General features: G+C 59.0%; 1 protein-coding gene across 2 annotated transcripts in view; it reads left to right on the top strand.

The window, feature by feature from the left end:
* The window catches only part of MAD2L1BP (MAD2L1 binding protein), a 33,268-nt gene that overhangs the window by 3,377 nt on the left and 2,817 nt on the right, over window positions 1-27,074 (top strand). The window contains exons 2-3 of one of the 2 annotated variants that reach the window (XM_073671624.1): window positions 15,194-15,379; window positions 16,690-16,910. In XM_073671624.1, coding sequence (XP_073527725.1) covers window positions 15,253-15,379; window positions 16,690-16,910 — 348 coding nt within the window. In that variant the 5' untranslated portion in view covers window positions 15,194-15,252. The remainder of the gene's footprint in view (window positions 1-15,193; window positions 15,380-16,689; window positions 16,911-27,074) is intronic. The other variant, XM_073671625.1, reaches the window with a different exon arrangement.

Here is a 27,074-nt window from a genome sequence, read left to right as displayed (position 1 = left end):
CTTGATGAACCGCTCCCTCCAAAAAATGCCTCCATTCCTCAAAGGCCAAGTAACTTACGATTCCCAACATCATCATTTCTTTCCGCAGATGAAAATTTTTTTAGAAAAAAAAAGTACATGGACGCAGATTAGTCAGAGTTTTGGGCTCCTGTAATAAAACAGCCCCTAACCCCGATCTCTGAAGCATCGACCTCCACAATGAATGGGTTTTGGAGATCGGGTTGGATTAGAATGGGAGCAGACATTAAAAGTCATAGGAAACCTTGCGGTAACCTGGCATTCAGCTCACCCATGGACTTAGGATCTCCTCTGCACGGACGTCTTGTAGTATAGCAAGGAACAATGAAGAGAGCACTGGGTCTTCTTTATTGCAAATCCATAAAAAACTCCAGAGTAATCGCAGACGTGTTTCAGACGGTTACATCCTTAGTCATTGCATACATACTCTAAACATCCCATATCAGGAGAAAGGTCGTCAATATAGCGTACTAGGTGACATGCTCTCTCCCACATTATTCTCCCCTAATAATCCCCCTACATCTACTTGGCTAAGAAATGGGTGGGCTTCCACAAATGCGGCCATACGAGGAGCACGTGTTGTAACTTTGTAGTCAGAACTGATAAATTCACCTCCCTAGCCACTAGCAAGGAATATAATATTAAATCGTATATAAACTGCAACACTGCGTTTGTGGTTTATCTGATCACATGTACGGCATGCAACCTGCAGTATGTGGGGGGCACGACAGGGGCATTAAAAATACGCACAAGAAGGCATATCTCTGACACCAATAACAGATTAAGGGTTAAAAGTTCTGCAGCCTCCAAACACTTTATTGACCACCACATGGCGATACCAGAACATTTACAATTGTAGCTATTGAAAAAGTCCATAGACCGGCTGGTGGGGTGATCATAAAAGGAAACTTATCAATAGGGAGTCTTGGTGGATATATGTGTTAAAAACACGGGTAGCGCAAGGTATGAACATGCGCCAAGATATTATACACCATTATGATTAAGATCTGTATATTTGACTCTTTGGAGATATATTTTTATTTATTTGTATATTTTGTATGTGTTTTTATTGGATCTAATTCTATATACACGTCCTTATACATATGTGTATGTTGTTTGCAGTGATTCCAAATTATAGAGATTTTGACCATGAGAAAACTTCACTCAAAAGGGTTAAATGGTGACCAGATGGTGAAGGAGTAATTAGAGCGGAATTCCTCCAGGACATGACCTGTATATAGTTTGTCTAGTTTTAGTTTAGAGTATGTATGCAAGGACTAAGGACGTAACCGTCTGAAACGCGTCTGCGATTACTCTGTCTGGAGTTTTTATGGATTTGCAATAAAGAAGAATTTTTTATGAAGACCCAGTGCTGGATGTACCTTCCTTTTCTCAGACATTAAATAGTCTTCTTAATTTTTCGAAAGCCCTATTAGCATCCGGTGACCAAACCTTGAGATCTGCCCCTTACGTGTAAGGTCAGTAAGAGGTTCAGCAACCTGAGAAAAACCCTTGATACATTTTCTATAATGGTTGTTGAATCCAAGAAAACGTTGCAATACTTTCACAAGGTTAAACCCAATCAATTATGGCCTGCACCTTCCCAGGGTCCATCTTAAACCCTTCTGCTGACAAGAAAAACCCCAAGAACAAAATTTCCTGAACAGAAAAAATACCAGGGCTGTGGAGTCGGTAAGCCAAACCTCCGACTCCACAACTCTCTCATACACGGCTCATGTGTAAGTGATAAAGTTACTGTAGCACAGATTCATCTCAGCTAAAAGTCTAGACCCTGAGATCAGGAATAGGACATTTCATAACTTTCCCCAATTCTTATGAAAAAATATTCCCCGCAAACTGCACTGAACTACTGCACCCAATTTATTATATATTTTAGGAGTTGGAGTTGGTCCATTTTATACCGACTTTGACTCCACCAAAATGGACTCCGACTCCACTGCCCTGAAAAACACATTCCTCTAATTTAGCAAACAAGGAGTTCTCCCTCAAACTTTGTAACACAACACGGACATGTTCCTGATGAGAATTCAAATTGGGCAAGAAAACTAGAATATCATCCAGGTAAATCACAACATATCTCCCAATGCAATCAGAGAAAATATCATTCATAAAGTTTTGAAAAACATCAGGTGCACTGGATAACCCAAGTGGCATGACAAGATTTTCAAATAGACCCTCAGAGGTTAAAACACCGTATTCCACTTATCACCCTCCCAGATGCAAATCACATTGTAAGCCCCTCTATCAAGTTTGGAAAATGCTCAGGCCCCCAGAAGCTGATTATTCCACCTGTTCTGACAAGCCTACAACCTGCAGTAACCATCGCTCCACAACATTGCTGCACGACCAGCTCTACCCCCACCTACTGTATCCTCGCTGTTACGGATCCCGGTGGTGGAACCTCTGTGCTGTGATACAAGGAGGGACCAGAGGAGTGTAACTAAGTGCCTATGTGGCGCCCCTGCGGGTTCAGTCGCCACAGAGGTACTGCATCTCACCCAGAGGTGTAGTATCTCACTCTCAGGTAAGGGTGAAGTACTGCCCGGCACCCACACACTTGCATCCATTACACTCCATTTCAGAGGGAAGGGCGAGATTGCTCCTAAGGGAGAGCACAGTCCCTGGTCCCTAGCTGGAGGGTGAAATCATGTAGTGGGTGTGGGTGAAGGAAGTAGTACAGGGGAGCACTTCAGCAGGAGTATAAAAAGGGGAGCCATCTTGGGAGTGGTCAGATCAGTCTGAGACGAGAAGGAGTGGGAGCAGGAGCTCTGGAGGAGCTCTGCTCAGAGGAGAGGAGAGAGGAGCGGGCCAAGACTGAGAGGCCCAGGAGGACAGGCTGGAAGAGGACGGGAGCAGAGGAAAGGCTCCAAGAACAGAGAGGGTCCCAGAAGCACGGCGAGTGCGGAAGCCACCCGTGCACCCGAATCTACAGGAACGTGGAGGGATCAGGCTACAGAGGGGACCGGCCTCTAAACTAGTGGAAAACTACAAGGCTCAGCTAGAAACCGAAGGCTACTGTACTTTCAGGGTGCAGCTGCTCACGACCGCAACTAAATCGCTAAAAAGGTAGCCGCATAGGATTCAGGGGACTGCACGTTGCCCACCAAAATCCGAGGCTACCGGCTTGGGACACTGGTTGCGAGGCGCAGGGCAGGAGGGTGAGAGCCAGTGCAGGAAGACGACTGAGGAAGGCACATAGACTGGGGTCCCATTATGTATTCCTGAAACACCTGGGAGATTGCTGAACCCCTGCCTTGGTAAACACAGGACGGCGTGGGAGGTTACCCTGGTCCTGGGAACCTGGAGTCCAACAACTGTGAGTAAATCTGAAGACTGCACTCCACTGTGTCCTAGAATTATTATCTGCACCATCACCTGCACCACACCGCACAGCAACATCTACCTCATCAAATCATCCCTACACTGCCCTGGAGCTAAGCTCTGCCTGTGGAGAGCTGAACCAACTCTGCTGCATCACCATCAGCTCCAGTGGATCTACACCGCAGCGGCGGCTCCATATAGCCGCATACCAAAGGTGGCATCACAAACATTATCTATAAAAACTTTATTCCCCTTTAATTGACCGCCCTGGGTCACGGACTGGGTCACTGCCACTGTGACATCCCCCAGCACCGACCGGCCTGGCTACCGAGTACCCCACGGCCCAGGGGGCGCGTCACCTACCCGAACCGACCCTGACCACACGGCGGCTTAGTCGACTCCATGAACCAAGGAGGGACCGGGAAGGTGAACCAGGTGCCACTCTGGGACCGACCTTGTGTGAGAGCAGGCGACTCCCACGGGACTGATGGCCAATGCCGACAGGCACAGCGGCTGAGAACGGCTGGTAGACAGGCCGGTGATGCAGGTAGACAAGCAGGCGGGCACGGCAGATAGACAGGCAGGTGGGCACGGCTGATAGACAGGCTGGCGGGCACAGCTGGTAGACAGGCAGGTGGACACGGCTGATAGGCAGGCGGGCACAGCTGATGCAGGCAGGCGGGCATAGCTGATACAGGCAGGTGGGCACGGCTGATAGGCAGGTGGACACGGCTGATAGGCAGGCGGGCACAGCTGATACAGGCGGGCACAGCTGATAGACAGGCGGGCACGTCTGATAGGCAGGCGGGCAATGGAATCTGAGGGATGGAGAGAGTGTTAGCACACAAACAACAACCTTGCACAGGCACCTCCATTTTGGAGGAGGTGCCTTATATATGGGCAGCCCTCCGGCCATTGGCCGGGGACTCTTTAGGACAGCGCGCGGCCCCTTCAAGAGGGAGGAAGCGCACGCCCTAGGTACAGTGCCCGGGGAACTGCACGTGGTGCGCAGACCCCAGGCAGATGCAGCAGGGGAGCCGGAGGATGCCGGACCGGGACCGCGGCGGTGAGGGGATCGGCGTCTCTGCACGGCAGGAGGCAGAGATGCCGATGCTACAGTAACCCCCCCTTTACGCCCCCTCTTCTTTAAGCCCGCAAGAAATTTTTCTAGAACATGAGGAGTATGAATGTTCTCTCTGGGTTCCCAAGACCTCTCCTCAGGGCCAAACCCCTTACAATACACAATGAAGAAAGTCTTTCCTCTTATCCTCTTGATGGCCAAAATGTTCTCTACCTCAAAGACGTCCTCAGCGGAGACTGGAGCTGGAGCGGTACCTGGATCGTCAGAGAAAGGATTAAGGACAACAGGTTTGAGGAGGGATACATGAAAGGAGTTGGGAATCCGTAATGAGGCAGGGAGTTTCAGCTTGTAAGCTACTGGATTTATTTGGTTCAGAATCTCGAAAGGTCCGATGAACTGTGGGCCCAACTTGTATGATGGTATCTTGAGACGGACATATTTGGAGGAAAGCCAGACCTTGTCTCCCGGACGAAAGAGAGGCGGATCCAGACGTCTTTTATCAGCATGGTTCTTCATCCGCTTGGAGGACTGAAGAAGCGCAGATCTAGTGTCTTTCCAAATCACCGAAAAGTCACTGATGAGAGACTCCGCGGCAGGATTGTCCAATGAAGAAGAGACGGGAAACGGAATTCAGTGGTGTTGACCGTAAACCACAAAAAACGGAGACTTAGCAGAGGACTCACTCACATGATTGTTATAAGAAAACTCGGCCCAAGGCAGAAATTCTACCCAATCCCTATGGTGAGCGTTGACAAAGTGCCAAAGAAAACTGGTAAGGATCTGATTAATACGTTCCACCTGACCATTGGACTGAGGATGATAGGCCGAAGAAAAGTCCAAAGTGACATCCAGCAGCTTGCACGTGGCTCTCCAGAAGCGAGAAGTGGACTGAACTCCTCTGTCCGTGACAATGTGGAGGGGTAAGCCGTGGAGACGAAAGATGTGATGGATGAAGTCCTTAGCCAGCACAGGTGCGGACGGAAGACCAGGCAAAGGAATGAAGTGAGCCAGCTTGGAGAAGCGTTCAGCGACCACCCATATGACGGTAGAACCGGCAGATACGGGAAGATCAGTGATTAAGTCCATAGCAATGTGTTGCCAAGGAGCAGAAGGCACGGGGAGAGGAAGAAGACGACCAGCTGGGAGGTGCCTAGGTATCTTGTTACGGCCACAGGAGGAACAAGCCGCGACAAAATCCGCAACATCCTTGCGTAGGGTGGGCCACCAATAATGTCGGGTAATGAGCAGAAGAGTCTTCCTCTGGCCGGCATGACCAGCCCGTTTAGACGAATGACCCCAGAGTAAGACACTCTTCCGATCCTGAACCGCTACAAAGGTCTTACCAGGAGGTAGATGAGACTGGTCAAGTGGAGCAACAGTCGTTATTCTGGAGGGGTCAATGATGTGTAGAGGCTCCTCCTCTTGGTCGGTAGACAGGAAAGAGCGGGACAGAGCGTCAGCTTTAATATTCTTGTCTGCCAGGCGGTAATGGAGAGTAAAGCTGAAACGAGCAAATAACAAAGATCATCTGGCCTGACGCGGATTTAGTCTTTAGGCGATCTGCAAGTAAGCGAGGTTTTTATGGTCAGTGTAGATGACCACCGAGTGCAGAGCCACCTCAAGCAAGTAGCGCCACTCCTCCAGCGCTAATTTGATGGCCAGCAGTTCTCGATCCCCTATGGAATAATTGCGCTCGGAGGGAGAAAAGAGTTTGAAGAAGCCGCAGGTCACCATTCGCCCGGACGAGGATTTCTGAGTGAGCACTGCTCTGGCCTCGGAGGAAGAGGCATCAACCTCCAGAAAGAACTGTTTATTGCAATCTGGACGATGTAGCACTGGAGCAGAGGAGAAGGCTTGCTTAAGAGAGACAAAGGCACTTTCTGCCTCGCAAGTCCATTCCCTGGGATTTGGCTCTTTACGGGTGAGAGCAGAGATGGGAGCAGTCCGGGAGGAGAAATGAGGAATGAAAAGGCGGTAATAGTTAGCGAATCCCAGAAACCGCTGAATAGCCTTCAACCCCTCAGGTCGGGGCCACCTTAAGATGGCAGACACCTTCTCGGGATCCATCCACAGTCTGGTCTCAGAGATGATATAGCCCAAAAATGGTAGGGAGGTCTGCTCAAAGAGGCATTTCTTGTACTTTGCATACAGGCGATTCTTCCGGAGCCTAAGCAGTACCTGACGAACATCCCTCCGATGAGAGGGCAGATCAGGGGAGAACACCAAGATATCGTCCAGGTACACCACCACGCAGGAATACAGGAGATCTCGGAAGATGTCGTTCACTAACTGCTGGAAGACGGCTGGAGCATTACAGAGACCAAAGGGCATCACGCGGTACTCGTAGTGACCATTCCGAGTGTTGAATGCCGTCTTCCACTTGTCTCCCTGGCGAATCCGGACCAGATTGTACGCCCCACAAAGATCGAGCTTAGTGAAGATCTTCGCGCCTTTTAGGCGGTCAAGCAGCTCCGAGGTGAGAGGCAGGGGGTACTTATTTTTGAAGGTAATCTGGTTTAGGCCCCTATAGTCGATACATGGACGAAGAGAGCCGTCTTTCTTTTTGACGAAGAAGAATCCTGCTCCAGCAGGAGAGGTGGATTTCTGGATAAATCCCCTAGCAAGATTCTTTTCTATGTACTTAGACATAGCACGGGTATCAGCCAGCGACAAGGGGTAGATTCGCCCGCGAGGAGGTGAAGCACCAGGTATTAGGTCGATGGAGCAATCATACGGCCTATGAGGTGGTAGTGTCTCTGCCTCCTTATCAAACAAAGAAAATGACTGCACTTCCACTATGAAAAATAGGTGTGAACAGGTGCTTACTAAGAGGAGCTACCTCCATATACAATGAAAAAACAAAGTAGCACTCTGTAACGCTGAGTATGTGAAGGTGAAGTATGAAATATGAATAGCATTACTGCTGTAGAACATAGAAATAAATGAGAAATCTTAGCGCATAAATTGGCCAATTCATGTGTACCTGACAGCCGCGATAAGGCTCGATGTCAGGACCTACCAATGTGAATACCTCTCTAAGTGACATCCGTCTGCTTATGTGTGGGAAAGTAAGATCCTGATTCATTTATTTCTATTTTTTACAGCAGTAATGCTATTCATATTTCATACTTCATATTCACATACTCAGCGTTACAGAGTGCTACTTTGTTTGTTCATTGTACATGGAGGTAGCTCCTCTTAGTAAGCACCTGTTCACACCTACTTTTCATAGTGGAAGTGCCGTCATTTTCTTTGTTACTAGATTTAAGCTTTGACTGAGCACTCCACCCCCCATGCCGCCGGTGGTTTTAATTGCATCAGGATCTTACTTTCCCACACATAAGCAGACGGATGTCCCTTAGAGAGGTATTCACATTGGTAGGTCCTGACATCGAGAAACGCCTTTTGGCAGCTGTCAGGTACACATGAATTGGCCAATTTATGCTGTATTTCTATGTTCTACAGCAGTAATGCTATTCATATTTCATACTTCATATTTACACGCGCTAAAATTTTTAAAATATTTTTCATTTATTTCTATTTTCTACAGCAGTAATGCTATTCATATTTCATATTCACATACTCAGCGTTATAGAGTGCTACTTTGTTTTTTCCTTCTTATCAAAGACGTCTGCATATGACCAGTAGGGTGCCGGCAGGCCAGGTAGGTTATCTGGAGTAGACGGAGGTCGAGTAGGACGAACTGGAACCAGACAGGACTTATGACATTCCTGACCCCAACGGAGCACCTCACCCGAGCTCCAATTCAGGACGGGCTCATGTCTCTGTAACCAAGGCAGGCCAAGCAAGAGGGGATGAGAGAGATTGGACAGCACCTAGAAGGAGATCTTCTCCAAGTGCAGCATTCCCACCTGAAGAGTTACAGGCTCAGTGACAAACAAGATGGTCTCAGAGAGAAGCTTTCCATCCACAGAGGAAACCACTAAAGGATCAGCCAGACGTATGGTAGGAATCTGATATCGCTCCACAACGGCCTGTTGAATGAGATTCCCAGCAGCTCCAGAATCCAGATAGGCAGTCTCGAAGAAGCGGGTCTCACCACTGGTAACTGAAACGGACAGAGTCAAGGGCGGAGAGGAAGAACTTTTGCCTAGGATGACTTCTCCGAGCGGTCCTAGACACTGGAGTTTCCTGGTCTCACTGGACAGGAGCGGATTAGATGCTCTATACTGCCACAGTAGAAGCAACTCCCCTCGGCGCGGCGGGCCTCCTGGCGAGACTTGACCATCTTAACTTGGTCTATTTGCATAGACTCTAGAGAAGACACCGGAGGGGATGCTGGTTGCAAGACTAGCCTTTGGAAGGTAGGTGCGAGGCGCAGGGATCTTCTCTCACGGGTCCCCTCCTTAGAACACTCCTGAAAACCGATGTCGATCCATGTAGCTAATGACACCAGGTCGTCCAGAGAGTGAGGTATGTCACAACCGGCTAGCTCATCCTTGATCCGTCCGGAAAGGCCCTCCCAAAAGGTGGACACCAGAGCCTCATTGTTCCAGGCAAGTTCAGGTGCGGAAACGCACGGCATACTGTCCCACAGAGAGACTCCCTTGGCGGAGTCGGAGAAGAGAGGAGGCAGTCGAAGATTTTTGTCCGGGCTCATCGAACACCTTCCGGAAGGACGGAAGCAAACCCTGGAGGTCGGACACCACAGGATCCCCTCTCTCCTACAGAGGGTTAAGCCACGCCAACGCCTCTCCGGTGAGATGAGACATGATGAATGCCACCTTGGCCCGGTTGGAGGCGACCTGGTGTGCCAGGAGCTCAAAGTGCAGCGTGCTCTGATTAATTAAGCCCCAACATAGGGCAGGGTCACCACCAAAACATGGAGGAGCAGATAGCCGGGGTCCTAAGCCGGATGCCACAGCGCCACTGGGTTGAGGTGCCGCCGGAGCGGGTGGCGCTTGGTTAGAGGCGGACACAGTCGGGGTGGACAGCGCGTCCAAGCAGGAGTTGACTGTCCGCAGATAGGACAGGATAGTATCCTGTTGGGATCTCTGGCGAGAGACCTCTTGGTACAGGTCCTGAGAGCAAAGGAGCCTGGGAGCCACCGGATTCCATGGCCTGTGCAAACTGTTACGGATCCGGGTGGTGGAACCTCTGTGCTGTGATACAAGGAGGGACCAGAGGGGCGTAACTAAGTGCCTACTCGGACCGACCCAGGTCACATGGCGGCTTAGTCGTGAACCAAGGAGGGACCGGGAAGGTGAACCAGGTGCCACTCTGGGACCGACCTTGTGTGAGAGCAGGCGACTCCCACGGGACTGATGGCCGAAGTCGACAGGCACAGCAGATGAGCATGGCTGGTAGACAGGAAGGTGATGCGGTTAGACAAGCAGGCGGGCACGGCAGATAGACAGGCAGGTGGGCATGGCTGATAGACAGGCAGGCGTGCATGGCTGATAGGCAGGCGTGCACGGCTGCTAGACAGGCGGGCACGGCTGCTAGACAGGCTGGTGGACACGGCTGATGGACAGGCAGGTGGACACGGCTGATGGACAGGCAAGCGGGCACAGCTGATGGACAGGCAGGCGGGCACAGCTGATGGACAGGCAGGCGGGCACAGCTGATAGGCAGGTGGGCAATGGAACCTGAGGGCTGGAGAGAGTGTTATCACACAAACAACAACCTTGCACAGGCACCTCCATTTTGGAGGTGGTGCCTTATATAAGGGCAGTCCTCCGGCCATTGGCCGGGGACTCTTTAGGACGGCTAAAGCACCATGGAATAAATGGTGCTATAATAATAATATAGGTCAGGGATGAGTGGAAGTAGATATGCATTTTTAACCATCTTCTTGTTTAGTTCTCGGAAATTGAGGAGAGGACGGAGGTCGCCATCTTTCTTTTTTTTATAAAAATATGGCAGTTACTGGAGAGGAGGGAGGACGGATATGACCCGGTCATAAACTTTCATTAACATACTCCCCATTCAGGCCCTGACATATTATAAAGACGAGCTTTTAATAATTTGGTATTAGGGACAAGATTAATAGCACAATCATAAGGACGATGGGGAGGAAGTATCTCTGCCCCTTTTTCTGAGAACACATCTCTGAAGTCTTCCAGCAACCCCGGCAAACCCTTCAGACTAGCGGAGCTTATTTGTACAGTTTTTAGACATTTCTTGTAACAATTGGGGCTCCATTTAACAACTTTCTTCTGACATCAGTCAATAACAGAATTGTGAATCTGCAGCCATGGAAGCCCAGAACCAACCCAGCAGGCAAATTATCCAACACAAAACATGAGATGGATTCAGAGTGAAATCCACTGCTACCCTCTTGACTAAATTCCAGGCTAATGGTGTCTTGTCAAGGGCGAAGATTTGAATCGGTCTTTCTAAACTAACTGTCCTAATCACAACTTCAGAACCAGTCCGGAATCAATAAAGTTAGCCGCAGACCCACAGTCAATGAACGCCAATGTTGATAACACCTGGTTCTTGAAGGATAATGTAACATCCCTGGTGGCGTGCTTGCATAGTGCACCACCTCCCACCATGCAAGACCGCAATTTTACCTGTCAGTCCATGCTGCACTCTTTGCTCCAGTACTTGCTGTGTCCATGTCTCTTGTCTGATTGCTTAGGGCGTCGGCGCGGCTTTCTGCTTGTTTCTTATAGCTACTGTGTGCACAGTCCTAATGCATCCCCAGCCTATTGCTGTGAGTCACTGGATACTTAAACCCCCTCCACCCAGTGGGAGGTGCCTGAGCAACACTTTCTTACAGTCTGTGTTCTGTGCAACTGTTAGTTGCCAGGTCCTGTCCTGACTCTGTTTCCGCCACCCTGGGGGCCGAGTACCCAGGGCCGCTACCTGCATCTCTGACTTCTAGTCTGTTTCCGCCACCCTGGGGGCTGAGTTCCCAGGCTCGTTCCTGTATCTTATTCCCCGTTCAGTTCCTGTCTGAACAGTGTCCTAGCCCGTTACTTGTTTGTCTCTATGTCCGAATCTTCCCTTTTCCTGCAGTGTCTGAACCTGCACCTAACTCCAACTCGTTGTTTGTGTACTTCTGTTTGTGAGTTTTGTGTCCACTCGCTACTTCATTGTAAGTACCTTGTGTGTATCTGGTTCTGCTTGTCCCCTTTCCCTTCCTCCGTATCTACCTCCTGTGTTCTAACCATCTTCCTGTATTTTCCAGTCTGTTCCATGTGAACAGAGCCCTGTCCTGTTTGCCTTTACTTTCTACTCTGTTTGTTCACCGCTTTGGCGGTTCTGCTCTGCTCCGCTTGGTTACCGCACCTGCGGTTCTATTCTGCCCTGTTTGTTTACCGCTCCGGCGGTTCCGCTCTGCTCTGCTTGTTCACCGCGCCTGCGGTTTTGCTTCGCTCTGCTTGTTCACCGCGCCTGCGGTTTTGCTCCGCTCTGCTTGTTCTCCGCACATGCGGGTTTTGCTCTGCTCAGCTTGTCTACTGCATCTGCGAGTTTTGCTCTGCTCAGCTTGTCTACTGCATCTGCGGGTTTTGCTCTGCTCTGCTTGTTCTCCGCACCTGCGGATTTTGCTCTGCTCAAGCTTGTCTACCGCATCTGTGGGTTTTGCTCTGCTCAGCTTGTCTACCGCATCTGCGGGTTTTGCTCTGCTCAGCTTGTCTACCGCATCTGCGGGTTTTGCTCTGCCCAGCTTGTCTACCGCATCTGCGGGTTTTGCTCTGCTCTGCTACCGCACCTGCGGCTCCGTTCCTGTGTCCCAGTCTGTACAGGTCCCTATCCTGCCTGCGTTTCTACCTGCCAGTACCCACCTCTCTGCATGTCAGCCGTGCTTGCCTGTGCCCACCTGTCTGCACGCCAGCTGTGCCTGTCAATATCCACCTATCTGCATACCAGCCGTGTTTGCCAGTACCCACCTGTCTACATGCCAGTCTAACCTGCCTGTTCCTGCTTTCCCCGGTGTGGGTCAACAGCTGTGACCGGGGTCTGACCTGGAGTAGCACCTGGTCCCTCTGCTCCTTGGTTCATGGAGTCGACTGAGCCGCCGTGCGACCTTGGTCGGATCGGGTTGATACTTAGTTACGCCCCTCCAGGCACTCCTCGGTTCATGGTACAGTGGGATCACTAATCACGCTCACGCCAGTCAGTTCGGGCGCGAGCGTAACAGATAACACTGTGTCATAGAAAATATTAAGATCTCTGAAGCCACTGGTGAGGGGGCCATTCACCCCCCCCCCCTCCTCCTATTTCTTTGCAGTAGGACAAGAGCTTGCAATCTCCTAGACTTAGACAATCGACATAAAGAAGTAGGAAATTAGGTACAGCTGGATAGTGACAATCGTAATTAACATGCAGGCAGCCCTTTTGGAAATGAAAAACCCGTGCTGTACCAAAGAGGATGTCTTTTGCGCGTGAGACAAAGGTTTATAGATTGGACAGGTAATTAAGGCAGGATGCCTATTGTCTCCAGGAAATATATCCTGAATTTAAGGAGGGCTGGAGGACATCATAATCACGGCCGGAGGACGCCAGGGCCGGGGGACATCATGATCACGGCCGGAGGACATCATAATCACGGCCGGAGGACGCCAGGGCCGGAGGACATCATAATCAGGGCCGGAGGACATCATAATCACGGCCGGAGGACATCATAATCACAGCCGGAGGACGCCAGGGCCGGAGGACATCATAATCACAGCCGGAGGACGCCAGGGCCGGAGGACATCATAATCACAACTGGAGGACGCCAGGGCTGGAGGACATCATAATCACGGCCGGAGGACGCCAGGGCCGGAGGACATCATAATCACGGCCGGAGGACGCCAGGGCCGGAGGATATCATAATCACGGCTGGAGAACACCAGGGCTGAAGGACGCCAGGGCTGGAGCACATCATAATCACGGCCGGAGGACGCCAGGGCCGGAGGACATCATAATCACGGCTGGAGAAGGCCAGGGCTGGAGGACATCATAATCACGGCCGGAGGACGCCAGGGCTGGAGGACATCATAATCACGGCCGGAGAACGCCAGGGCCTGAGGACATCATAATCACGGCCGGAGGACGCCAGGCCCGGAGGACATCATAATCACGGCCGGAGGACGCCAGGGCCGGAGGACATCATAATCACGGCCGGAGGACGCCAGGGCCGGAGGACATCATAATCACAGCCGGAGGACGCCAGGGCTGGAGGACATCATAATCACGGCTGGAGAAGGCCAGGGCTGGAGGACATCATAATCACGGCCGGAGGACGCCAGGGCCGGAGGACATCATAATCACGGCCGGAGGACATCATAATCACAGCCGGAGGACGCCAGGGCCGGAGGACATCATAATCACGGCTGGAGGACGCCAGGGCTGGAGGACATCATAATCACGGCCGGAGGACATCATAATCACGGCCGGTGGACATCATAATCACGGCCGGAGGACGCCAGGGCCGGGGGACATCATAATCACGGCTGGAGAACGCCAGGGCTGGAGGACATCATAATCACGGCTGGAGAACGCCAGGGCTGGAGGACATCATAATCACGGCTGGAGAACGCCAGGGCTGGAGGACATCATAATCACGGCCGGAGAACGCCAGGGCCGGAGGACATCATAATCACGGCCGGAGGACGCCAGGGCCGGAGGACATCATAATCACGGCTGGAGAACGCCAGGGCCGGAGGACATCATAATCACGGCTGGAGAAGGCCATGGCTGGAGGACATCATAATCACGGCTGGAGAACGCCAGGGCTGGAGGACATCATAATCACGGCCGGAGGACGCCAGGGCCGGAGGACATCATAATCACGGCCGGAGGATGCCAGGGCCGGAGGACATCATAATCACGGCCGGAGGACATCATAATCATGGCCGGAGGACGCCAGGGCTGGAGGACATCATAATCACGGCCGGAGGACATCATAATCACAGCCGGAGGACGCCAGGGCCGGAGGACATCATAATCACGGCTGGAGGACGCCAGGGCTGGAGGACATCATAATCACGGCCGGAGGACATCATAATCACGGCCGGTGGACATCATAATCACGGCCGGAGGACGCCAGGGCCGGGGGACATCATAATCACGGCTGGAGAACGCCAGGGCTGGAGGACATCATAATCACGGCTGGAGAACGCCAGGGCTGGAGGACATCATAATCACGGCTGGAGAACGCCAGGGCTGGAGGACATCATAATCACGGCCGGAGAACGCCAGGGCCGGAGGACATCATAATCACGGCCGGAGGACGCCAGGGCCGGAGGACATCATAATCACGGCTGGAGAACGCCAGGGCTGGAGGACATCATAATCACGGCTGGAGAACGCCAGGGCTGGAGGACATCATAATCACGGCTGGAGAACGCCAGGGCTGGAGGACATCATAATCACGGCTGGAGAACGCCAGGGCTGGAGGACATCATAATCACGGCCGGAGGATGCCAGGGCCGGAGGACATCATAATCACGGCCGGAGGACGCCAGGGCCGGAGGACGATCAGTGACCCGATAGCAGATCACGGTGGAGAAGACTCTGGTGACGGATCCAGGCTGCACAAGATCCATCTTCCTACAGAAGATGGCAACAGAAGAAGCAGAAGGCCACTAATAATGAATAAATATCTGTAATCTTCCGTGTTCACATTGTGAGGTTGATGGAGCAGAAACGCTGCACAAAACATTTTGTTTAATTGTAAAATTCCTGGTCTAATAACGCAACAAGAAACTTCACAGTGTGAACACGGAGAAAGTACAGGAAAAACACGGTGAAGAGTGTGACTCCGCCCCCACGTGACTCCGCCTTCTTTTGCAGGAAGGGGAGCAAAGGAGTAGTAGGCGGGGCTGCGGAGTACAAGAACAAGGCGGAGCCAGATGCAGCCTGATCACGCCCTCTGTGATGTCACTGGACACGCCCTCTGTGACGTTGGGGAAACCGGAAATGATGTTGAAAGTTTGAAGTCGGAGCCGGGAGCGGCGGTGAGCGCGGAGGAGGCGGCGGGTGAGTGCTCGGGCGGGAGCTGCGGCCCCCAGGGGAGGACAGGACGGAGCGGTATGTGGTGACTCTCGGCCTCAGCAGCCCCGTCACCGCCCCGGAGATCTGCAGCCTCCACTCCCACCAGTCACAGTGTTCATTCCCTTCTTCCCCAGATGGTGGCGCTCTGCTCCGTGACCTCTGCTCCTCCCCAGTGTATATAATATATGTACATACATACACATGGTTGTTACGTCACCAGTCGTGCTGCTGCCCCCGATCAGCAACCGCTGCGACTGTTCACTGCGTTACACAGTATGAGCTCAGGATTTATAGTTATCTGCTCTGCGTGGTGACGCTGTGTGCCCCCCCACCCCCGTTTGTTCCCCCCCCCCCACCCCGTGTGACATCCCCCCCCCCACCCCGTGTGACCTCCCCCCCCCCACCCCGTGTGACCTCCCCCCACCCCGTGTGACCTCCCCCCCCCCCACCCCGTGTGACCTCCCCCCACCCCGTGTGACCTCCCCCCCCCCACCCCGTGTGACCTCCCCCCCCCCCCCACCCCGTGTGACCTCCCCCCCCCACCCCGTGTGACCTCCTCCCCCCCCCACCCGTGTGACCTCCTCCCCCCCCCACCCGTGTGACCTCCTCCCCCCCCCCACCCCGTGTGACCTCCTCCAACCCCCCCCACCCCGTGTGACCTCCTACAAACCCCCCACCCCGTGTGACCTCCTCCCACCCCCCGTGTGACCTCCTCCCACCCCCCGTGTGAGCTCCTCCCACCCCCCGTGTGAGCTCCTCCCACCCCCCGTGTGAGCTCCTCCCACCCCCCGTGTGAGCTCCTCCCACCCCCGTGTGAGCTCCTCCCACCCCCCGTGTGAGCTCCTCCCACCCCCCGTGTGAGCTCCTCCCACCCCCCGTGTGAGCTCCTCCCACCCCCCGTGTGAGCTCCTCCCACCCCCCGTGTGAGCTCCTCCCACCCCCCGTGTGAGCTCCTCCCACCCCCCGTGTGAGCTCCTCCCACCCCCCGTGTGAGCTCCTCCCACCCCCCGTGTGAGCTCCTCCCACCCCCCGTGTGAGCTCCTCCCCTCCCCCTCGTGTGAGCTCCCCCTCCCCCTCGTGTGACCCTCCCCTCCGCACCGGTCTACCAGCCGCAGTTTGTCAGTGATCTGCTGCGCCGCTCTCCACTGTGTAGTTTTCCCCCCACGCTGTCATTAGTTGCGGTAACTCCGCATAGCTCCCTGTACACACACGGATTTACCTGCGTGATTACAGCGTCCTGCGGCTCCTGGTCCTGGCGCTTCTCACTGTTCTACACAACATCATTATGTTTCTAGCAGGAAGAATGGAGACGGGCCCCCAGCCGCTGTCCTGCAGACCCCGAGGCCCCAGACGCGGCTCCAGGGAAGACCCCGAGGTGTGTGTGGTGTTCCCAGGACTGGTGACGAGGGAAAGCTGCTGCCGCTTCACCTGTGAACTCCTGAAGCACATCCTGCACCAGCGCCACCAGCTGCCCCTGCCCTACGAGCAGCTGCTGCACTTCTGTAGGGGGCCGCAGGTACAGCCCACAGTCCTCTCCATCACCTCGACCGAGCGCCCTCCATCCTCTCCGCTCCTTGCCCCTTCCTGTCCACTCCCTCCGTCCTCCTCTGGACCCTCTCCGTCCTCTCTGCTCCCCCCCCCCCCCCTCATCCTGTCCTCTGCTCCCCCCCCCCTCATCCTGTCCTGCTCACTCCTCCTCCTCTGGGCCCCTTCCCGTCCCCTCCATTCCTACGGGCCTCCTACGTACTCTCTGCTCCCCCTCTTCCCATCCTCTCCCCTCCCCCTCCTCTGGGCTCCCTCCCTCTTCCTCCTCTCCGGTCCCCTCCCTCCCTCTCTCCCTCTTCCTCCTCTCCCTCTTCCTCCTCTCCGGTCCCCTCCCTCCCTCCCTCTTCCTCCTCTCCGGTCCCCTCCCTCCCTCCCTCTTCCTCCTCTCCGGTCCCCTCCCTCTTCCTCCCTCTTCCTCCTCTCCGGTCCCCTCCCTCTTCCTCCTCTCCGGTCCCCTCCCTCTTCCTCCTCTCCGGTCCCCTCCCTCTTCCTCCTCTCCGGTCCCCTCCCTCTTCCTCCCTCTTCCTCCTCTCCGGTCCCCTCCCTCTTCCTCCCTCTTCCTCCTCTCCGGTCCCCTCCCTCTTCCCTCCCTCTTCCTCCCTCTTCCTCCCTCTTCCTCCCTCTTCCTCCCGCTTCCTCCCTCTTCCTCCCTCTTCCTCCCTCTTCCTCCCTCTTCCTCCCTCTTCCTCCCTCTTCCTCCCTCTTCCTCCCTCTTCCTCCCTCTTCCTCCCTCTTTCCTCCCTCTTCCTCCTCTCCGGTCCCCTCCCTCTTCCTCCCTCCTCCCCTCCTCCCTCTCCTCCTCTCCGTCCCCTCCCTCTTCCTCCTCTCCGGTCCCCTCCCTCTTCCTCCTCTCCGTCCCCTCCCTCTTCCTCCCTCTTCCTCCCTCTCTTCCTCCCTCTTCCTCCCTCTTCCTCCCTCTCTCCTCTCCCTCTTCCTCCCTCTTCCTCCCTCTTCCTCCCTCTTCCTCCCTCCTCCCTCCTCCCCTCCCTCCCTCTTCCTCCCTCCCTCTCCCTCCCTCTTCCTCCCTCCCTCCCTCCCTCTTCCTCCCTTCCTCCCTCCCTCCCTCTTCCTCCCTCCCTCCCTCTTCCTCCCCCCCTCCCTCTTCCTCCCTTCCTCCCTCTTCTCCCTTCCTCCCTCTTCCTCCCTCCCTCTTCCTCCCTCCCTCCCTCTTCCTCCCTCCTCCCTCTTCCTCCCTCCCTCCTCTTCCTCCCTCCTCCCTCCCTCCCTCTTCCTCCCTCCCTCCCTCCCTCTTCCTCCCTCCCTCCCTCCCCCTTCCTCCCTCCCTCCCTCCCTCTCCCCTCCCTCTTCCCCTCCCTCCCTCTTCCTCCCTCCCTCCCTCTTCCTCCCTCCCTCCCTCTTCCTCCCTCCCTCCTCTTCCTTCCTCCCTCCCTCTTCCTCCCTCCCTCTTTCTTCCTCCCTCCCTCTTCCTTCCTCCCTCCCTCTTCCTCCCCCCTCCCTCTTTCTTCCTCCCTCCCTCTTCCTTCCTCCCTCCCTCTTCCTCCCTCCCTCTTCCTCCCTCCCTCCCTCTTCCTCCCTCCCTCCCTCCCTCTTCCTCCCTCCCTCCCTCCCTCTTCTCCCTCCCTCCCTCTTCCTCCCTCCCTCCCTCTTCCTCCCTCCCTCCCTCCCTCTTCCTCCCTCCCTCCCTCCCTCCCTCTTCCTCCCTCCTCCCTCCCTCTTCCTCCCTCCCTCCCTCTTCCTCCCTCCCTCCCTCCCTCTTCCTCCCTCCCTCCTCCCTCTTCCTCCCTCCCTCCCTCCCTCTTCCTCCCTCCTCTTCCTCCCTCCCTCTTCCTCCCTCCCTCCCTCCCTCTTCCTCCCTCCCTCCTCCCTCCCTCTTCCTCCCTCCCTCTTCCTCCCTCCCTCTCTTCCTCCCTCCCTCTTCCTCCCTCCCTCTTCCCTCCCTCTCCCTCCCTCCCTCTTCCTCCCTCCCTCTTCCTCCCTCCCTCCCTCCCTCTTCCTCCCTCCCTCCCTCCCTCTTCCTTCCTCCCTCCCTCCCTCCCTCCCTCCCTCTTCCTCCCTCCCTCCCTCCCTCCCTCTTCCTCCTCCCTCCCTCCCTCCCTCTTCCCCTCCCTCCCTCTTCCTCCCTCCCTCTTCCTCCCTCCCTCTTCCTCCCTCCCTCTTCCTCCCTCCCTCTTCCTCCCTCCCTCTTCCTCCCTCCCTCTTCCTCCCTCCCTCTTCCTCCCTCCCTCTTCCTCCCTCTTCCTCCCTCTTCCTCCCTCTTCCTCCCTCTTCCTCCCCTCCCTCCCTCCCTCCCTCCTCCCTCCCTCTTCCTCCCTCCCTCCCTCCCTCCTTCCTCCCTCCTCCTCCCTCCCTCCCTCCTCCTCCTCCCTCTTCCTCCCTCCCCTCCCTCCCTCTTCCTCCCTCCCTCCCTCTTCCTCCCTCCCTCTTCCTCCTCTCTGGGCCCCTCCCTCCCTCCCTCCCTCTTCCTCCTCTCTGGGCCCCTCCCTCCCTCCCTCCCTCTTCCTCCTCTCTGGGCCCCTCCCTCCCTCCCTCCCTCCTTCCTCCTCTCTGGGCCCCTCCCTCCCTCCCTCCCTCTTCCTCCTCTCTGGGCCCCTCCCTCCCTCCCTCCCTCTTCCTCCTCTCTGGGCCCCTCCCTCCCTCCCTCCCTCCCTCTTCCTCCTCTCTGGGCCCCTCCCTCCCTCCCTCCCTCCCTCTTCCTCCTCTCTGGGCCCCTCCCTCCCTCCCTCCCTCCCTCTCTCTTCCTCCTCTCTGGGCCCCTCCCTCCCTCCCTCCCTCCCTCTCTCTTCCTCCTCTCTGGGCCCCTCCCTCCCTCCCTCCCTCCCTCTCTCTTCCTCCTCTCTGGGCCCCTCCCTCCCTCCCTCCCTCCCTCTCTCTTCCTCCTCTCTGGGCCCCTCCCTCCCTCCCTCCCTCCCTCTCTCTTCCTCCTCTCTGGGCCCCTCCCTCCCTCCCTCCCTCCCTCTCTCTTCCTCCTCTCTGGGCCCCTCCCTCCCTCTCCCTCCCTCCCTCCCTCCCTCTCTCTTCCTCCTCTCTGGGCCCCTCCCTCCCTCCCTCCCTCCCTCCCTCTTCCTCCTCTCTGGGCCCCTCCCTCCCTCCCTCCCTCCCTCTTCCTCCTCTCTGGGCCCCTCCCTCCCTCCCTCCCTCCCTCTTCCTCCTCTCTGGGCCCCTCCCTCCCTCCCTCCCTCCCTCTTCCTCCTCTCTGGGCCCCTCCCTCCCTCCCTCCCTCCCTCTTCCTCCTCTCTGGGCCCCTCCCTCCCTCCCTCCCTCCCTCCCTCTTCCTCCTCTCTGGGCCCCTCCCTCCCTCCCTCCCTCCCTCTTCCTCCTCTCTGGGCCCCTCCCTCCCTCCCTCCCTCCCTCTTCTCCTCTCTGGGCCCCTCCCTCCCTCCCTCCCTCCCTCTTCCTCCTCTCTGGGCCCCTCCCTCCCTCCCTCCCTCCCTCCCTCTTCCTCCTCTCTGGGCCCCTCCCTCCCTCCCTCCCTCCCTCTTCCTCCTCTCTGGGCCCCTCCCTCCCTCCCTCCCTCCCTCTTCCTCCTCTCTGGGCCCCTCCCTCCCTCCCTCCCTCCCTCTTCCTCCTCTCTGGCCCCTCCCTCCCTCCCTCCCTCCCTCCCTCTTCCTCCTCTCTGGGCCCCTCCCTCCCTCCCTCCCTCCCTCCCTCTTCCTCCTCTCTGGGCCCCTCCCTCCCTCCCTCCCTCCCTCCCTCCCTCCCTCTTCCTCCTCTCTGGGCCCCTCCCTCCCTCCCTCCCTCCCTCCCTCCCTCCCTCCCTCCCTCCCTCCCTCTTCCTCCTCTCTGGGCCCCTCCCTCCCTCCCTCCCTCCCTCTTCCTCCTCTCTGGGCCCCTCCCCCCTCCCTCCCTCCCTCCCTCTTCCTCCTCTCTGGGCCCCTCCCTCCCTCCCTCCCTCCCTCCCTCTTCCTCCTCTCTGGGCCCCTCCCTCCCTCCCTCCCTCCCTCTTCCTCCTCTCTGGGCCCTCCCTCCCTCCCTCCCTCCCTCCCTCTTCCTCCTCTCTGGGCCCCTCCCTCCCTCCCTCCCTCCCTCCCTCTTCCTCCTCTCTGGGCCCCTCCCTCCCTCCCTCCCTCCCTCCCTCTTCCTCCTCTCTGGGCCCCTCCCTCCCTCCCTCCCTCCCCTCCCTCTTCCTCCTCTCTGGGCCCCTCCCTCCCTCCCTCCCTCCCTCCCTCTTCCTCCTCTCTGGGCCCCTCCCTCCCTCCTCCCTCCCTCCCTCTTCCTCCTCTCTGGGCCCCTCCCTCCCTCCCTCCCTCCCTCCCTCTTCCTCCTCTCTGGGCCCCTCCCTCCCTCCCTCCCTCTTCCTCCTCTCTGGGGCCCCTCCCTCCCTCCCTCCCTCTTCCTCCTCTCTGGGCCCCTCCCTCCCTCCCTCCCTCTTCCTCCTCTCTGGGCCCCCTCCCTCCCTCCCTCCCTCTTCCTCCTCTCTGGGCCCCTCCCTCCCTCCCTCCCTCCCTCTTCCTCCTCTCTGGGCCCCTCCCTCCCTCCCTCCCTCCCTCTTCCTCCTCTCTGGGCCCCTCCCTCCCTCCCTCCCTCCCTCCCTTCCTCCTCTCTGGGCCCCTCCCTCCCTCCCCTCCCTCCCTCCCTCTTCCTCCTCTCTGGGCCCCTCCCTCCCTCCCTCCCTCCCTCCCTCTTCCTCCTCTCTGGGCCCCTCCCTCCCTCCCTCCCTCCCTCCCTCTTCCTCCTCTCTGGGCCCCTCCCTCCCCTCCCTCCCTCCCTCCCTCTTCCTCCTCTCTGGGCCCCTCCCTCCCTCCCTCCCTCCCTCCCTCTTCCTCCTCTCTGGGCCCCTCCCTCCCTCCCTCCCTCCCTCCCTCTTCCTCCTCTCTGGGCCCCTCCCTCCCTCCCTCCCTCCCTCCCTCTTCCTCCTCTCTGGGCCCCTCCCTCCCTCCCTCCCTCCCTCCCTCTTCCTCCTCTCTGGGCCCCTCCCTCCCTCCCTCCCTCCCTCCCTCTTCCTCCTCTCTGGGCCCCTCCCTCCCTCCCTCCCTCCCTCCCTCTTCCTCCTCTCTGGGCCCCTCCCTCCCTCCCTCCCTCCTCTTCCTCCTCTCTGGGCCCCTCCCTCCCTCCCTCCCTCCCTCCCTCTTCCTCCTCTCTGGGCCCCTCCCTCCCTCCCTCCCTCCCTCTTCCTCCTCTCTGGGCCCCTCCCTCCCTCCCTCCCTCCCTCTTCCTCCTCTCTGGGCCCCTCCCTCCCTCCCTCCCGCCCTCTCCCTCCCTCCCTCCCTCCCTCTTCCTCCTCTCTCGGCCCCTCCCTCCCTCCCTCCCTCCCTCCCTCTTCCTCCTCTCTGGGCCCCTCCCTCCCTCCCTCCCTCCCTCCCTCTTCCTCCTCTCTGGGCCCCTCCCTCCCTCCCTCCCTCCCTCCCTCTTCCTCCTCTCTGGGCCCCTCCCTCCCTCCCTCCCTCCCTCTTCCTCCTCTCTGGGCCCCTCCCTCCCTCCCTCCCTCCCTCCCTCTTCCTCCTCTCTGGGCCCCTCCCTCCCTCCCCCTCCTCTCTGGGCCCCTCCCTCCCTCCTCCTCTTCCTCCTCTCTGGGCCCCTCCCTCCCTCCCTCCCTCTCCCTCCCTCCCTCCCTCCCTCTTCCTCCTCTCTGGGCCCCTCCCTCCCTCCCTCCCTCCCTCCCTCTTCCTCCTCTCTGGGCCCCTCCCTCCCTCCCTCCCTCCCTCCCTCTTCCTCCTCTCTGGGCCCCTCCCTCCCTCCCTCTTCCTCCCTCCCTCTTCTCCTCTCTGGGCCCCTCCCTCCCTCCCTCTTCCTCCCTCCCTCTTCCTCCTCTCTGGGCCCCTCCCTCCCTCTTCCTCCCTCCCTCTTCCTCCTCTCTGGGCCCCTCCCTCCCTCCCTCCCTCCCTCTTCCTCCTCTCTGGGCCCCTCCCTCCCTCTTCCTCCCTCCCTCTTCCTCCTCTCTGGGCCCTCCCTCCCTCTCCTCCCTCCCTCTTCCTCCTCTCTGGGCCCCTCCCTCCCTCTTCCTCCCTCCCTCTTCCTCCTCTCTGGGCCCCTCCCTCCCTCTTCTCCCTCCCTCTTCCTCCTCTCTGGGCCCCTCCCTCCCCTTCCCTCCCTCCCTCTTCCTTCCTTCTCCCTCCCTCCCTCCCTCCCTCTTCATCCTTTCCGGTCCCCTCCCTCCCTCCCTCTTCCTCCTCTCTGGGCCCCTCCCTCCCTCCCTCTTCCTCCCTCTCTGGGCCCCTCCCTCCCTCCCTCTTCCTCCTCTCTGGGCCCCCCTCCCTCCCTCCCTCTTCCTCCTCTCTGGGCCCCTCCCTCCCTCCCTCCCTCTTCCTCCTCTCTGGGCCCCTCCCTCCCTCCCTCCCTCTTCCTCCTCTCTGGGCCCCTCCCTCCCTCCCTCCCTCTTCCTCCTCTCTGGGCCCCTCCCTCCCTCCCTCCCTCTTCCTCCTCTCTGGGCCCCTCCCTCCCCCCTCCCTCTTCCTCCTCTCTGGGCCCCTCCCTCCCTCCCTCCCTCTTCCTCCTCTCTGGGCCCCTCCCTCCCTCCCTCCCTCTTCCTCCTCTCTGGGCCCCTCCCTCCCCCTCCCTCTTCCTCCTCTCTGGGCCCCTCCCTCCCCCTCCCTCTTCCTCCTCTCTGGGCCCCTCCCTCCCCCTCCCTCTTCCTCCTCTCTGGGCCCCTCCCTCCCCCTCCCTCTTCCTCCCTCTGGGCCCCTCCCTCCCCCTCCCTCTTCCTCCTCTCTGGGCCCCTCCCTCCCCCTCCCTCTTCCTCCTCTCTGGGCCCCTCCCTCCCCCTCCCTCTTCCTCCTCTCTGGGCCCCTCCCTCCCCCTCCCTCTTCCTCCTCTCTGGGCCCCTCCCTCCCCCTCCCTCTTCCTTCCTTCCTCCCTCCCCCTCCCTCTTCCTTCCTTCCTCCTCCCTCCCTCCCTCCCTCTTCATCCTTTCCGGTCCCCTCCCTCCCTCCCTCCCTCCCTCTTCATCCTTTCCGGTCCCCTCCCTCCCTCCCTCCCTCCCTCTTCATCCTTTCCGGTCCCCTCCCTCCCTCCCTCTTCCTCCTCTCTGGGCCCCTCCCTCCCTCCCTCTTCCTCCTCTCTGGGCCCCTCCCTCCCTCCCTCTTCCTCCTCTCTGGGCCCCTCCCTCCCTCTTCCTCCTCTCTGGGCCCCTCCCTCCCTCCCTCCCTCTTCCTCCTCTCTGGGCCCCTCCCTCCCTCCTCTTCCTCCTCTCTGGGCCCCTCCCTCCCTCCCTCTTCCTCCTCTCTGGGCCCCTCCCTCCCTCCCTCCCTCTTCCTCCTCTCTGGGCCCCTCCCTCCCTCCCTCCCTCTTCCTCCTCTCTGGGCCCCTCCCTCCCTCCCTCCCTCTTCCTCCTCTCTGGGCCCCTCCCTCCCTCCCTCCCTCTTCCTCCTCTCTGGGCCCCTCCCTCCCTCCCTCCCTCTTCCTCCTCTCTGGGCCCCTCCCTCCCTCCCTCCCTCTTCCTCCTCTCTGGGCCCCTCCCTCCCTCCCTCCCTCTTCCTCCTCTCTGGGCCCCTCCCTCCCTCCCTCCCTCTTCCTCCTCTCTGGGCCCCTCCCTCCCTCCCTCCCTCTTCCTCCTCTCTGGGCCCCTCCCTCCCTCCCTCCCTCTTCCTCCTCTCTGGGCCCCTCCCTCCCTCCCTCCCTCTTCCTCCTCTCTGGGCCCCTCCCTCCCTCCCTCCCTCTTCCTCCTCTCTGGGCCCCTCCCTCCCTCCCTCCCTCTTCCTCCTCTCCGGTCCCCTCCCTCCCCTTCCTCCCTCCCTCCCTCCCTCTTCCTCCTCTCTGGGCCCCTCCCTCCCTCCCTCCCTCTTCCTCCTCTCTGGGCCCCTCCCCCTCCCTCCCCTCTTCCTCCTCTCTGGGCCCCTCCCTCCCTCCCTCCCTCTTCCTCCTCTCTGGGCCCCTCCCTCCCTCCCTCCCTCTTCCTCCTCTCTGGGCCCCTCCCTCCCTCCCTCCCTCTTCCTCCTCTCCGGTCCCCTCCCTCCCTCTTCCTCCCCTCCCCCTCCCTCTTCCTCCTCTCTGGGCCCCTCCCTCCCCCTCCCTCTTCCTCCTCTCCGGTCCCCTCCCTCCCTCCCTCTTCCTTCCTCCCTCCCTCCCTCCCTCCCTCTTCATCCTTTCCGTCCCCTCCCTCCCTCCCTCCCTCCCTCTTCATCCTTTCCGGTCCCCTCCCTCCCTCCCTCTTCCTCCTCTCTGGGCCCCTCCCTCCCTCCCTCTTCCTCTCTCCGGTCCCCTCCCTCCCTCCCTCTTCCTTCCTCCCTCCCTCCCCTCCCTCCCTCTTCATCCTTTCCGGTCCCCTCCCTCCCTCCCTCCCTCTTCATCCTTTCCGGTCCCCTCCCTCCCTCCCTCTTCCTCCTCTCTGGGCCCCTCCCTCCCTCCCTCTTCCTCCTCTCTGGGCCCCTCCCTCCCTCCCTCTTCCTCCTCTCTGGGCCCCTCCCTCCCTCCCTCTTCCTCCTCTCTGGGCCCCTCCCTCCCTCCCTCCCCCTTCCTCCTCTCTGGGCCCCTCCCTCCCTCCCTCCCTTCCTCCTCTCTGGGCCCCTCCCTCCCTCCCTCCCTTCCTCCTCTCTGGGCCCCTCCCTCCCTCCCTCCCTTCCTCCTCTCTGGGCCCCTCCCTCCCTCCCTCCCTTCCTCCTCTCTGGGCCCCTCCCTCCCTCCCTCCCTCCTCCTCTCTGGGCCCCTCCCTCCCTCCCTCCCTTCCTCCTCTCTGGGCCCCTCCCTCCCTCCCTCTTCCTCCTCTCTGGGCCCCCCCTCCCTCCCTCCCTCTTCCTCCTCTCTGGGCCCCTCCCTCCCTCCCTCCCTCTTCCTCCTCTCTGGGCCCCTCCCTCCCTCCCTCCCTCTTCCTCCTCTCTGGGCCCCTCCCTCCCTCCCTCCCTCTTCCTCCTCTCTGGGCCCCTCCCTCCCTCCCTCCCCTCTTCCTCCTCTCTGGGCCCCTCCCTCCCCCTCCCTCTTCCTCCTCTCTGGGCCCCTCCCTCCCCCTCCCTCTTCCTCCTCTCTGGGCCCCTCCCTCCCCCTCCCTCTTCCTCCTCTCTGGGCCCCTCCCTCCCCTCCCTCTTCCTCCTCTCTGGGCCCCTCCCTCCCCCTCCCTCTTCCTCCTCTCTGGGCCCCTCCCTCCCCTCCCTCTTCCTCCTTTCCGGTCCCCTCCCTCCTCCCTCCCTCCCTCCCTCTTCATCCTTTCCGGTCCCTCCCTCCCTCCCTCCCTCCCTCTTCATCCTTTCCGGTCCCCTCCCTCCCTCCCTCTTCCTCCTCTCTGGGCCCCTCCCTCCCTCCCTCCCTCTTCCTCCTCTCTGGGCCCCTCCCTCCCTCCCTCCCTCTTCCTCCTCTCTGGGCCCCTCCCTCCCTCCCTCTTCCTCCTCTCTGGGCCCCCTCCCTCCCTCCCTCCCTCTTCCTCCTCTCTGGGCCCTCCCTCCCTCCCTCCCTCTTCCTCCTCTCTGGGCCCCCTCCCTCCCTCTTCCTCCTCTCTGGGCCCTCCCTCCCTCCCTCCCTCTTCCTCCTCTCTGGGCCCCTCCCTCCCTCCCTCCCTCTTCCTCCTCTCTGGGCCCCTCCCTCCCTCCCTCCCTCTTCCTCCTCTCTGGGCCCCTCCCTCCTCCCCTCCCTCTTCCTCCTCTCTGGGCCCCTCCCTCCCTCCCTCCCTCTTCCTCCTCTCTGGGCCCCTCCCTCCCTCCCTCCCTCTTCCTCCTCTCTGGGCCCCTCCCTCCCTCCCTCCTTCTTCCTCCTCTCTGGGCCCCTCCCTCCCCTTCCCTCCCTCCCTCCCTCCCTCTTCCTCCTCTCTGGGCCCCTCCCTCCCTCCCTCTTCCTCCTCTCTGGGCCCCTCCCTCCCCCTCCCTCTTCCTCCTCTCTGGGCCCCTCCCTCCCCCTCCCTCTTCCTCCTCTCTGGGCCCCTCCCTCCCCCTCCCTCTTCCTCCTCCTGGGCCCCTCCCTCCCTCCCTCTTCTCCTCTCTGGGCCCCTCCCTCCCTCCCTCCCTCTTCCTCCTCTCTGGGCCCCTCCCTCCCTCCCTCCCTCTTCCTCCTCTCTGGGCCCCTCCCTCCCTCCCTCCCTCTTCCTCCTCTCTGGGCCCCCTCCCTCCCTCCCTCCCTCTTCCTCCTCTCTGGGCCCCTCCCTCCCTCCCTCCCTCTTCCTCCTCTCTGGGCCCCTCCCTCCCTCCCTCCCTCTTCCTCCTCTCTGGGCCCCTCCCTCCCTCCCTCCCTCTTCCTCCTCTCTGGGCCCCTCCCTCCCTTCCTCCCTCCCTCCCCCTCCCTCTTCCTCCTCTCTGGGCCCCTCCCTCCCTCCCTCTTC

Source organism: Phyllobates terribilis, unplaced genomic scaffold, assembly GCF_046119375.1.
Source record: "Phyllobates terribilis strain yellow unplaced genomic scaffold, ASM4611937v1 Scaffold_3__8_contigs__length_932513732, whole genome shotgun sequence".
Classification (NCBI taxonomy): domain Eukaryota; kingdom Metazoa; phylum Chordata; class Amphibia; order Anura; family Dendrobatidae; genus Phyllobates; species Phyllobates terribilis.
This window is presented reverse-complemented; position numbering and strand designations above follow the sequence as displayed.